Genomic DNA, 14,158 nt, shown 5'->3' with positions numbered 1-14,158 from the left:
CATAGGAGTTATGCAAATAATGAACTTGCATAAAAGACAGAGATTACAGTGGCTGTCTTATCTAAAAGATACCAAGACTCTCACCAAGATACCAAGAAATCTGAAGTTTATAAAACTAAAGAGACAGTATAAAATTGCATTCTGTGATGCTCTTTAAAGAACCAGCTAGCAATGTGTAGGGGAATACTTGTAAATTGAAAACTAGCCAGTTAAATATGGTAGGCATATGTGTACAGCTTCATATTCTATAACACTGAATTCCCCTCAGTACTTTCAAAGGAAGACAGATCAGATAAACAGCAGTTACCATATGGGGAAAAAAAAATATATATTATATGGAAACAATATTTTTGCCTTATTTCTAATGTGTTTGATTTTTATTACAATATGGGTTTCAAAACTTGTCTCTAATACTGTTTTAGAGTTGTGAGTTAACAGAAGAATTAAGTGAAGTGAATTTAGATGTGAAGGCAGCGTTTTCTGTCTGTTAATGAAAACTTTCTTACAGGCTGTTCTATAATTACACTTGTGGCTTGGTGGATAATGCCTTGTTCCCATACGCAAGTCATTTGATTCCTCTGGTGCCTCATAATGCTCAAGAAGCATGGACTCTTGCAGTGACTCATGCTGTAGCTTATTTTACTGCATATTCTATATAAAGACTGTCTTTGAACGGTAAGTGGATACACAGTATCAAAGTGACAATAACAAGCTTTGTCTGTCTTGCTTCACGACAGAGAAAGAGCCCTACAAAAACAGACGGAAGTGTAGGTCGTTGCAAATTAGGTAGCCCTTCAATTAAGAAATGCTCTAACTCTAGTATTACCAGTGACCTCGTCTTGTCTTCTAGAGGGACTGAAAATCTTGTCCCAGTATAACAATATGCTTGCTTCAAGAATTAATCATTTTTCTTGCTGTCAGAAAAAGGGTGAAGTATAGCAGATTACTTCTCAACAGAACCTGCCTCTCTCCTATCAGAGGTGCATAACAATACCCATGCATATTTTTTACCACTGTAACAGCACGTAATAGCAATGTATTCCAAGCCAGAGCTGCCTGTTTCAGATGCTTAGCACCTTCATTACTGGTGCCCACAAAATCCTGAAAAATAGCAACTTTAGGACATGCCAGTATGTGGTCATAATGAAAACACTTAGAATTGCTAAGAATAAGAATTGAAGTTGCAAGTAAGTTTGGGATATAAAGATAATCACAGCCAATGAAAATGATTGAAAAGTTTTTCTGTGAGTGGAAGGACTCAAAAAGCTGATTTCTTTTCCATTTTTGCTCTTTCCTGCCACCAATATTTACCATAACTTCCATGATGTATCTTCTTGATGGTAAACAACATATGTGGTGTTTGAAGTTATATCCTCAAGGATTAGCCAGCTGATGTGAGTGTACAGACTGGTCAGCTGGCTGTAACTGAGTGAATGGGTGACAAAGAGCGCTGCCTTCTTTTCCCTTAGTCGTAACAGAATATTTGGGATCTCTCTCCTATCAGTAATTTTTATTTAGTTTCTAGGACCTTATTTGAACCCTATCTCAAATCTGGTTAAAATTTTTCCACTGGAGTCAAAAAGTGACTGGGAAGAAGGGAGGAAAGGGAGGAATTTCCTGCCAGGCAAAGCAGTTACGTTTCCTTAGGAAGGCAGAGCAGCAGAATGGAGTCTGTTTACTCGGAGCTGAGTACAGAAGGTCTGACACATTTTGGCCACAATTATAACACAGACAGCAAGGTTTGTTTGGGTGTGCTTTTAATGAGAAGGTTGGGAAAATTATCAGGGACTGTTCAGTGTAACAGAAACAGACAGAAAGATGAGTGGACAAGATGCTTTCTCCTCCCAGCTGCCACTGCACAGCCAGACCCCGGGTTATTTACTGTGTCCTCCTAGCAGGGCCTTTAAAAAAACACTTTGTAATGTCCTTGTTGAGTCTCTTCAAATTTTCAAAATGTACTTGTGCAATGTAAGTCTTAAGCAATCCATTCATCTTCATTTGATAATCTACAGAAATTATTTAAAATCATAATGTAGTAATATTATGCACTGTTATTTTTCCTGCTCTTCTGAAAACCAATTTAGTTTGCTTTCCATGTAAAACCAGTGTATTTATCTAGTACAGCTGTTTTCTTTGTGTAAATATTATTCATTGCAATACATTGTTTCCAATGGGTTTGGAAGAAGAACAGCCAGGGTTCATGAGAAGCAGGTGGTAGCGCCTCCCCAGCACAGCCTGATTTATTTATTTTAATACCTTTTTGTCATCCTTTAAACAAACAAATGAAAAATGATTCCATAAAAAAGAAGGAAATAAGATATTTAAGAAGTGAACAATTGAAAGCAATGAACTAGAATGATGTTTTACTTTCAAAACTAATGTGTTACTCTACATCCTGGTTGTATTAAACCTATTAATCTAGTGGGGTAGGTTGAGATTTCAATATGCTAGTGAAAATTCTTTTAGCCATGTGCGAGGGGGTACCCAGAAGAAATGACTGTTTGCCCAAATGGAACAGAAACATAAAAGTTCAGAAAATTTATTCAGTTTCTAGTGAGCTTGCTATCAAATAGGTAACTTTTAAAGTCAAGTATAAGTTTTAGAATATACTTTTAAAAGCCAGGTTTTCCAGAATGGCAAACTTAAGTGCCACCAATGTTTCGTGGAACATTTTTAGCCAGCTTGATAGAAGTTGTCTCTCCCCTGAGGAGCTGGTACTTGGGCATTTGTGTTGACAGGTTTAGGATGCTTGATCTTGGCAAATTGTTTCTGGAGGAGTCTTAGTGCAGGAATCAGATTTTCTCATTGCCTCTCAGATATGGAATTTCCTTGCCAAATTGCCTCACAGAACTGCTGTGTTTTTACATATGTGTTCTATGGCCAAGTTTAATGGTCTGTTAGTGAGCCTTCAGTGACTGCCTTTCTCTTACAGTTGATTACAGTCTTCCACCATCATCATTTGTGTAGTCCTTCCACGTAAACTTATTAACTGTGCCTCTTTGAATCTGGTCATGTCTAGTTAAACCTCTGTTTGGGATAGTGTTGGCTCTGTTTCTCCATTGCATCCCTTTTTGGTGGTATAGCTGTAGTGCAAGGATGTAACAAATACCATTCTTTTACATCCCTGAGAGTGTTTCCTAAGGCATTCTCATTTCAGCCTTTTGAGGTCTGTCCTGTGATGACTGCCAAAGCTGTGAACTTCTTGTTCTCAGTTTTCTCATGCTCTGGTATAATTTTATTTGCTTTATGTGAACAGAAATCCCCAGTGAAATATCCTCTTCTTGTATTTAGTTAGTTTGTGCCATTCTGCACCTTCTGTACTGTGCCACTTGCCTGCTTGCATCCTGTCTCTAAGTGCACTGTGAGCCTTTCTGGGTGGGAGGCAGGAGAGACAGGATCTGACCTTTCATATTGTGTGTAGAACTTAGCAACGTTGGACCCCAGTCAAGATGATTTCAGGGCTCTGTTGGACAGGGGAGGAGACTGATATGATGTCGTACTCTTCTCCTTCCACCCTTTTTCTTTTTCTGGAAAGATTATTTTTCAGTTTAGTTCAGTACTTTACCCTTCATTGTTGGAATTGTCTCCATTTTTTTATGTGCCTCTTGCTTCATTTTTTTCTTTTGGTCATGTGTAGATTCATCCTTAACATCTTTTTGCTATTTTTTCCACCTAAGAAAATCTACAGTGCATCTTTATTACTGTGCCCAGCTGCATGTCTCGAATGCTTTTTAATCTTGATGATAGATAACATGACAGGTTATAGTGAGAATGGAGGCTGATAGTGAGGAATGAAAATCAAGGTCACTGGTTTTTGTGATTATATATTTTACTGTGAAAGAAACTCCCATTAAAATAAAATGAAATAAATAGAAAACAAAGGCTTTTGAATATAAAATTCCTGCTCACACTGAAGTGTCAGCCTAGTCAAACTAGGCTGCAGGCTTGATACTCAGCTCAATTGGAAAAAACACAATTTGAGTAATATTTAAATGGTAACGAAAAGGATTTGGATTATTTTTACCCATCTGAATTGATCTGTGAGAATATTCTGTAATTTCTTTAAACAGGTCACTCAGAATCTCAGAGTAGTTTGGACTCTGCTTGTCTTCCTTTGAAACTCCCATTTTCTATCCTATTTTCTTCTAATTTTGCTTATAATTTACATCCTGGTGCCACAACATAAAAAAATAGCAAAGGAAAACAATGCTTATGGAAAATAGAGATTAAGCTTGTGATTGGAAAATTGGTAGAAGTTGTGTTATGTGCTGTTCATCTTGATCTGCAGAATCTTGTAAGCCTAGCCTGTCGCAACGACAGGCAGATTTAAGGAGCCTAGCTTCCGCCTGTTGTGAAATTGCTATCTAAGACATCAACAGGTAGAAGTGCTTCTTTGGTGGCAACAAGAGAGAGGAGGGAGTTAATTTATTAGGCATATCTGTCAGTCAGTTCATACTGTCTCCTTTTCTTAGTGTGCCGTCTTCCCTGAGGTCTGTCCACTCCTTGTGATACCTCATCTGCTCAGTGGACTGAAGAAATCTATTTAGGCTGTGTATTGCACTCCCCTGCTACCCTTCACCCATTGCTCACCAGAACATTTTCGCTTGCTTCTTATTTCTTGTTAATGTTTCTTTCTTAGCTAACAGTTAACTTTCAGTGGGACTTTCTTCATTCTTTTCCATCCCTGTGTGCCTCCGTTCCTCACTGTCCTCTCCTGTGATGAGGTTTAAAAATGTTTCGAGGGCTGAGGTGAAATGAATAATGTTACTGTACATTATGTCTAAAGAAATGATTGCGTGAGAAACAGCCACAGCAGGACTCTGGGTTAGAATCACAGATCAGCATTTGGTGTGCAAGCTTTTGTACTAAGTAAAATGTCGGAGGGAAAAACCTTGAAAACTTCCCTGTCCACGTAAGGCTGTTGTATTGAAGGTTGTTAAGGTATTTTACCTAATCTCTGTGTTACAGCACAACTGAATTCTTAACGTTGTCTGCATTTCAGTTTGATAAAAGTCAGTTGTTCCTCTCCAGTATGTTTTGATATCTTTAGACAAGATGCAGCTGTACAGGTCTATCAGAGGAGACTATGTTTCACAGGCCTTTTCAGGGAGCTTCAGAGGTGAGGGCCATGAGACGTTGGGCTGCGCATGTGGATGTCAGGCAGTATAGCTAAACACTGTGTTACAAAGTAGTTGAAATATTATTGTGAACTCTGGTGGGGAAGTACCACAGCCAGCATTTATTATAATATACTGTGCATGAAGGGGCCTCTGGATGTGAGCAGCTGGACCCACGAGAGATTTATGCTGTCAAGGTAATTCTAGTGGTGCCATTGCACTGACTGCTAGCTGAGTTGGAGCTCAGGTATTTTGGGGTCCTGTTGAGTGATACCAGTCTGATTGTGAGTGATTTTCTGTGTTGGAATACACTCGTTTCCATGCACTAGAAGGAGCAGGCTATGTTCAGTCATACTTCCTGAATTATAATTATTTAGTTTGTTTTTAGGTTTTCCCCTCTTATTTTATATGGTACATGTCTTTACTTCACAGCAGTGTTACTGAGTGAGCTGCACAAACTGCTTTTAAAGCAGCTCACACTGTAATCAAAATAATGCTTTAAAAACATTGAAGAAAGGCTAATGTTAGAAGGGAAATTCCCTTGTATGTTTACTTACTTACATTTATGAAATAGCCTCATTATTGTTAGGCAGAATCGAGTAAAAACAACCGCTTTGAGGAATTACCCATGAAAAGGAAGCCTTTAATATTAGAAGAGTATTGGAAGTTGTTATGTGTTTGTTTCTGTGAGAAGCAAAAGCATGGCATTAGACTGACCCAACAGAACTCATTAAGAGGTTTATATTGATTGTAGAGGAATTAATATTTAACCTAGAGTTTCCTTTCAGATGAAAACAAGTTTCTAGACCAACATAATTCTGTGCTTAGAGGTTTTAAATATGAAAAGCAGAGTTACAGATCTGCTCACCATTTTGCTTTTTCTTTGTTTCAGATCTCCTTGTACAAAAATACAAGGGGAGGAAAGAGAAGAAGCTGTTTATGAACAATAGATAAAGCCACTGCTGCACACAATGTCAACATAAGGCCAATATGTCATTTAAGTTGCACTTAAAACCTATTTTTAGGACTTAAGTACTGCACAGACCTTGTGGTGACCTTACAGAATTTCATTACAGAGGAGCATGACTTCAACCCACTGTCAGAGCACAGCCTGCACTGAGAGGTTTGCAGCTTCTCTCTATCTCAGTGGTACATACCTAGTTCCACATACATTTCTTCAGATGAAGCCTTTTTCATAACGTTAATGCAAAGATATGTTGGTCATATGTATCAGGCCTTCTGTATCTGCAAGGTGGTAATCTCAGGGTGGAACAAGAACTTGGTTTAGAGGCTCTTCTGACTTCTCTAATACACACAATCCTTGCTTTTTACTTGTGCTGCAGGTTAAGATACGTGATCAGAAACAAGGCACGTGTGTTGCTGCAATTACAGAATTTACCACTCTGTCAAAGCACTTTAGAAACATAAATGTCTTCTTGGTGTGACCTTTTGTCTCAGCTGACGCTCTGTTCCAGAAAAATGCTAAAGATCAGTGCAGGGAGGCACACCATATGGAAGAAACAGTGTAGGCGGCAGCCCATAGCTGCCCAGGCAAGGAGCTGGACAAAGCCAGCCTCATCCTGTGTTTGCAAGTCTCATATTACCTGTCTCTGATTTTCCTTGTACACTGTCTTCTTGCATAGCATACCCAGACTGAGCTCACCTGAAAAGGTGCATCTCTGATTCCCTCCTCATTAAAATAGTGTATCTGAAAATAGGAAATGTGACTGCTTCAGGGTAAAAGGAAGTATTTTGTGCCTAGCACTTTAGGAAATTGTTCTTGGAACAGGTTTCCCTTGTGCATGACCCATAAGATGATGCCAGACTTAGCTTGATCTAACTGCTGTCAATGTAGATTTAAAGGTTGGCTGTAGTGGTAAGAAAATTTATGTTAAAGTGGTAACTTCTAGTAGTTCTGCTCTTTGTTTTTGAGACATATTTGCTAGCTTTGCTAATAAAGATGGAGGTTTACAGTTGCAGGTATACATAGCAGAACAGTTTGAAGAAGAGTGAGATTCTATTCTGCCGCTTACATAATACAGAAAATTCCAGCTAAGGTGTGATTTGCCACCTCTCTCCTACAAGTGATAATGAAAGGGGAAGGAAGGAGAGCACAGCTTTATTTTCTGATCTTGTATTGATATTGAAGCACTGCTGCTGACAGTCATCATCATCTGATTTTAAAGTGAACAAATTCAACACAGATACAACTGTGAAAAAGTAAATACAGAATTGTATGATGCTTTTTTTCAGCCACTTTTGAAAATTTGAACTTCACATTAAAAGCAGTTAAATTGTTACATTTTTTTTCCTTTAACTAGTTTATCTATTCTAGGGTTACACAAGTGTAGTAAAAGAAAACACATAAATCAAGTGGACTGTTTGTTCTTCTTCATTTATTTTCTTTGTCCTCTTTTAAGTGTATGCAATTTTTCCCACCCCTCCCAACCAAGTCCTGTCTCCACCCAACTGCATTTCCTGAGTGGATTCCTCTAGGAGAGAGAATCGGAGGGCTGCATGACGGCATTTCTATATTTAAATTAGATGGAGCAGAATAGGCTGTGTCATTTGTTTAATCACTGCTCATGCTCTAATTTCCTTGGATTTGATTTTTTGCAGTGCAGTCTTATCTTCGGGTTTCTATCCGGTAGCCAAGTCTGCTATTTGGCATGATTTCAGGGAGCTGGGTGCATTTCTCTTCTCAACTAAATATCAAGGGGATTCTGTGGTGAAGCAAATTCTGCATACAGAGCTTTTCAAGCACGATAAATTGATTTAAGTGGGAATGTGACAGAAAAATATATGCCTCCAAAACAAAGAGATAAAATAAAATCTAAAGCATAGTTGATTAGAGCCATGCAGAAACATTCAGAAGATGGTAAATAAGTAAATAAATGGAAAAGATGCAGATTCATCTGCTGTTATATAAACTGTACTAATTCTGGGATCAGGATTCAGCAATTTTAGTACAGGCATTTCCTGTATTTATTTTATCTAAATATGACTAAATGGTACTTCACTTCTGCTATTTCAGGCCTTGTCTATCTCATTTTAATGACTTGATAGACTGACGTATACATAACAGTCTCTGTTCAGTAAGTCATGGTAAGATCTTCTATTTTTCCACCATACATAAAGATATGTTTTTGCTAAACAAAAGCATTGGTTTTTTTCCTGATTTGTCTTTATCCTTTCCTTTAGAAATATCGTAATTCTGTTCTCTTACCTATACCGTGAGTGACAGTGAATATATATATTTTGTGAATGACAAAGACAAGTGTTGAGTAATACTCAGGATATTTTGTGTTCTGGAGTGAAGCACCAGCTTCAAGCAATGATTCACTATCCAGTGTAAAACAGCCATGGGTCAGGTCCTTTTTGTGATATCCAGTTAAGTGACATTGACCTGAAATGTAGGGAAATTCTCTGATTGAGCTTGCTTGGAGAAATACGCTTAGTAATTTGTAAACTTAGAAGGTGGTATCTGAAATCAGAATTATGCCAGTCTCATCTGTGGGTCTCGGCACATACTATTGGGCAATAGCAAGTGTATTTTTTGGTTTCCCCTGTGTAACAAGATTGGGTAAAACCAGCTATGAATATGATTATCAGGGTTGGGTTTTTTTGTGGAATTCTGTAAGAAATAAGAATTAAAAACTTTTTATGGGAAAACACTAATGGATAGTGGGCAGATGACCTGAGATTTTACCTGTCAGTTCAGTGAAGAGCAACCTTTGGAGCATCAGATCTAAAGGCAAAGATCTAGACTCTGAGACAGCAATCTCTGCTTGCTTTGATGGGTGAAAAGAGAGTCCAGGGATCTTCAGGGGCTCATTCACATCTCTCCTTATTGTTCTGGAGAGAAGAGAAGAAGAAACAATGCACCATGGGAGTGACGCACCCTGATGAGTAATACTCACAAGGGAGGGTGGTTCATTGCCAAAATTACATGACTGGTGCAGCCAACTCAGAGAAAGAACAGAGTTGTACTGAGAGCATCAGTGATCAATTATTTATTGTCAAAAGAAAATAGAGAAGCTGGCTTACATTGTCAAGGTACAGCATATATTTTCCAAGACAAACCATTGCAGGAATATGGACAGCTAGTACTAGGAGGATTGCCAAAGTCAGGTAAGAGTCAACAGTATCTAATAAAACAGTTAACATTTTGAAAAGTGTGTGTGGAAAGGGCACCTTGATGTTTGGCCTAGAATTCCTACAACTGAAATGAATTATTTTGTGTTACTTCCAAATTTGCAAGTAATGAAGTCTCTGCCTTGTCACCTTCTCTGCTGCCACTGCTAGGTGGAACAGGAGGCAGCAGAAGTGCATCTGGTCAAGAGTGACACTGTGGGTTGAGATTGTGAGTCAGGGAGAAGGAGAAGGAGAAAAAGAGAGTTCATGTATTCAACCAAGCACCTGTTGCGGTCTACAAAACTTCTTCCAATGTTACCAGATACTTCCTAGCATCTGGTCACATGTAGGTTCACATTGGCACGGGGAAGCATCAGAAACCTGACTTGACTCCCATGTGCTACAAACCGCCATTGCCTGGGTCCTTATCACACACTCCATCAAATACTCTTTCCTGACTGGAGAACTGCTGCACTTGAGGGGAGTATCTGGTGTGGAACCTGCGTTCAAATATTTATTCCTTTCATCAGTCCTGAGTCTTTCCTGTTAAGAGTTCTCTGGTTTTGCTACACAATGCACATAGACAACAAAGGCTCATCATTTTTCTTCACACCTACCTGGCTTGTTTTGGAGTGTTTGTATTGTATAGATCTATTTTTTGCTCCTTCTTTCCCTTTAAACAGGTGTTAGCTCTTCAGTACATGCAGCAGAATAGAAGAGACTAACTACAGAGACATATTTTATATACCTTATGTATGCTAGAAAAATTTGTAAGGAATTTATAGAGATAGCTTGCATCAGAATTATGGTAATTGCCTTTCTAAACATTAACATATAAAAATACACCAAATCATGTTCACAGAGTAGAAGAAAATCTATTGTAGTCATGAAAACCTCTGAGACTAACTGCAGCTAACTGTCAATGCAGTCTAAATAAGAGCATGTGAAGGAACACACTGGAAAATCTGACAATGAAGGGCCTTAGGAACTGTCGGTAGGAAATTCACCCACAGCACCTCCTCAGTAAGGCAAGTGTGTGATTCACTTTCCTCCATTTCTCCCATCCCCGACTATTCCTTGTCAGCACTCTTCAGTGCTTCAGGCTGTATCAGTGGCTGAAAAGGTCGTGTTAATTTTCACCACTGCATGGATATGAGGTGGTCAGTAACTGGAAGAAAAAAATACTGTCTTTATTACTTGTGTTGTCATATTAGGTGCAGGAAGTGTCATCTTTAAGCTGTTGCATGGTAGAGTCTGTAAGTTGATAGAAATCTGAAGACAAAGTGAATAGGTCACAGTGTAATTTTAAAACCTGCTTGTCATGTTGGATTTAAAGAACTTGAGGACTTTTGGTAATAAACAAGCTTATGATGATTTGCTAACTGTTGCTGTCTTTCATAAGGAAAGCCTTTCCTGGCTTCATACCACCAGTGGAATACATTTTCAAAAGCCTTTTGTAAATATTTAGTCTGTTAATCTTCAGGATGATTTTAAATGCCACCTACGAGTACAATTTAACTTTAACTCGCATTTTCTTTTGATTTACAGACATTACAGTAACACCATAGGTCTCACAGTCAGTATTGTGTTTTCCTCATTTTCTCAGCTTTCAGAGCTCTCATGCATGGAACTTCATTATTCTGTCTGATACTGTGAATTTTTATGCAGTTACCAAGTCTTTGCATACTTGTTTCTCAGCAAACATTGTTTCCATGACTTCTTGACAAATAAGTGTCCCTTGACATTTAATTTGACTGATGATGTGATGCAATTTTAAGTGTAAATTATACCTCCTATGTCAACCCACACCCCACTGAGTTATCTTCACGGGAGACCAAGTGTAGGCAGTCGTATCAGCCCTTCCTCCAGATACCCAGATACAGAAGGTAGTTTCGTTTATGCAGAAGTCCCCTGGATGAGTCTGAACAACTTGAGTTTTCTGAGGGCATGTCTTGAATTAGTGCCTCTTCTGGTAATGCTGCCTGAACTCCTTTACAGGCAACACTGCTCACTGGGCTTGCTGTACCAGACTCGGAAGTAGACTCATCCTGTGGCAGGGTCAGACCTTCATGTGGAAGATGCCAGCGTTGAACTCCTTGTCAGTCTGTGCTTTTGTTTCTGGTGGGCTTTGGGATTAGCTGCCTACTTTGAAGTGTTATATGCAATTCTGGCTTGTTCTAACTGTAGGTATTTTTGTTAAGCTAGGCCTCCAGATCTTTAGGAAATTATATGGTGTGTTCTATGTTTCATTTCATGAGAAGAATAATCAGGAAAAATATTACAGAATTAATCAGAAGGGAAACTGTCATGTGGTGTATGATGATTGTGAACGTGGTATAGGAAATAAAAGAGAAAATGACGGTCTTCCTGCAATTCAAGTTCATTATCAAGGTAGATTAAATGTAGACTAATAATGTGTTTCTGGGAAAATGCTGTTTTGGGAAAAACAGAACAAAGAAACAAATATAATCTGAATGGTGAGGAAGAACAAAAGGAAAAAAAACCTATAAAATTTGATTTTATCACATCCTATATGAAACATTTCAATTTTCCATCTCTAAGTCACATTTCAAGACAAAATTCAGTAGAAGGTAGAATAAAACATTTATCTACTGTTTGAGTAAAATGTTGTTTCAGCCCCTTGTGACATGCTTTCCCTTGTTTCATTTGGCCAACCAAAATGAGTTTTTCTTTTGTTTTATGTATGTGATTTACTAGTTGAACTGAGAAAATAATTATTTCTCATGTTCTTCCTCTCACTGAGTTCCAGGCATAGGACTGGATGCAGAGCATGGTAAAGTGAACAGTTTGGGAAAGAAAATAGGTGATTTTTACCCTCAAATGAGGTAGCATGTATTTTATGTGACTAACCAGGGGTATAACACAGTTTTGCCTCTGTAAGTTTTCGGCTGGATTATGGATGAGATTTAGATAATGTGTAACTAAGCTATAGGATATAATAGCTTGTCTAAAAGTAGGATTGGATTATTAAGATTAATGTAGTCTTTGTAGCTTTTGTTATTATTTGGAATGCAAGACATTCAGTCTTTAGTGCTAGAATTGATGTTATTTTCATACCCATTTCCAAGAAAAAGAAATGTTAACAGGATAATTCAAGCATCTGTTAAAATCCAGCAGACCACTTTCTAAAAGTTAATACATCCAAACAGCCCCATAGAGCAAAGGATAACATTTTCAAATTAAAGTTGTACTATAAGGGAAATCTTCTGTCTCGGTTGTTATGTGTGCTTAGTTGAAACCTCCATGAATTTCAGCTGGTTGGTTGTTCACAATCAGCTCGTTGCACACCCTGAGGACTGCATGACACATTTTATTTATGCTGATAATCAGCATCCCTGTCGCACAAGCTTGTTTTCTGACAGTTCCAAAAGAGAATTATAAATGTTTACCCCTAAGCATGACAATAATATAGTATGATTGAAAACAAAAAAATGTGTCACTTCTTCATTGAATGTTTTGTATTTGATAAAAGGATATTTTTTTCATTTGGTGTTATTTTTTAGCTTCTGTGAATTTCTTAAGCCCTAGACAGAGCTTTGAACCTTATTAATCATGTCACTAGCATTCACTGAAGAAAAATACCGGTTACTGATATCAGTTACAATTGTGTAGTTCACAGCAGTAGGAGGGACATTATTTTTATGGTTGCAGAGTTTCATCTATAATACAGTTTGTGTGTGTGTGTTTACATAACGCAAGGTTCTGGGTTTATGCTGGGTTTATGTGTTTCATAAACTTTGGTTTCTGAAAACCAAAGTTAGTGCGTTGGAATTAAATGTTTAGTAGTTTTGCACTAAATCCTGTATATTTCAATTTGACACCAAAATTGTAGTGGTACCTGATTCGCATGAATCCTTAGTTAACCGCCTTGTCTCCATCCCTACATTAAAGCGGCTTTCTAGCTTGAGTTCAGCTGAGTAGTGCAATTTCAAATGAGCTTTAAAACAGCCTTTATGGGAAATCACACAACTAAGTACAATATTGATTTATTAGAACCCTCAAAGTCATACTCTGGGGAAGATGGAAGAGGAAACTGTTTTAGCACAACTTTTGATAAAACAAAGGCAGCGTGCTCCAGTCAAGAAAGTAGGCTGTGTGGTGTTAAAAGACATGTCTGACTACGTCATATTTTGTGTGTGCATGTGAGGCACGAGGCAGCAGACACACAAATGTAAATACTACCTAATCCATTGAACAGCTTTATACATTTGTACCTGACTGAATGTGCCATTGATGTCTTTCAGAAATATCGACAGTATATGTCTGGACTTCTCACTCCTCCTTATGGTGTTATGGAAACTGGCTCCAACAATGACAGTAAGTGTGAGAAAATAGATGTTAAAGGTTAGAAAAAAAAGAAAAGAGAAGAAAGGGATAGATGAAAGTCCTCTAGTTTTGAGTGTTGGAATTTACATGTTAAATGCAATTCAGTATTATGACTGTATTAATACTGCATATAGTAGGAAATACTTTGGAACTTGCCTAACTGCATTCCCAGCTGTATCCAAGTGTACACAGAGCTGTACACAAATCTGCACTATGAGCCAGGCCTGTTGATCAAAGCATACCGTATGATGTCACTTAACATTTAACTGGTTATAGGTGTTGCGTTATTTCCGTGGAACATGGCCATGAGTCCCGCTACTGAAATAAATATAACAAACTGACTTATTTTTTTAGTTGGGATGGGCTACACAACTTGCTTGGGAACCTAGGTTAGTGCTTGATCAGACAGCCTGCAGTAAACATGCTGCTGCCTGACCTTAGTTACATAGCTAAATAAGTTTGGGTATGTCTCTGCCTCATGAGAACCTGTCAAACTGTGGGACAGGGTTGCAGACACAAATCCAAGGGCAGCCTTTGGAATGCATCACTTCTGTAAATGA

At 38.2% G+C, this 14,158-nt stretch overlaps 1 protein-coding gene across 8 annotated transcripts in view; it reads left to right on the top strand.

Annotated features, from left to right (window-relative positions):
- Nucleotides 1-14,158, top strand: part of RAPGEF4 (Rap guanine nucleotide exchange factor 4) — a 157,214-nt gene that overhangs the window by 61,115 nt on the left and 81,941 nt on the right. For all 8 annotated transcript variants that reach the window (XM_055812472.1, XM_055812471.1, XM_055812470.1 and 5 more), the window contains one exon: nt 13,517-13,589. In XM_055812472.1, the coding sequence (XP_055668447.1) occupies nt 13,517-13,589 (73 nt within the window). The remainder of the gene's footprint in view (nt 1-13,516; nt 13,590-14,158) is intronic.

Source organism: Falco peregrinus, chromosome 8 (genome assembly GCF_023634155.1).
Source record: "Falco peregrinus isolate bFalPer1 chromosome 8, bFalPer1.pri, whole genome shotgun sequence".
In the NCBI taxonomy this organism is placed as follows: Eukaryota; Metazoa; Chordata; class Aves; order Falconiformes; family Falconidae; genus Falco; species Falco peregrinus.
Note: the sequence above shows the minus strand (reverse complement) of the source record. Positions and strands in the feature narration are given on the sequence as shown.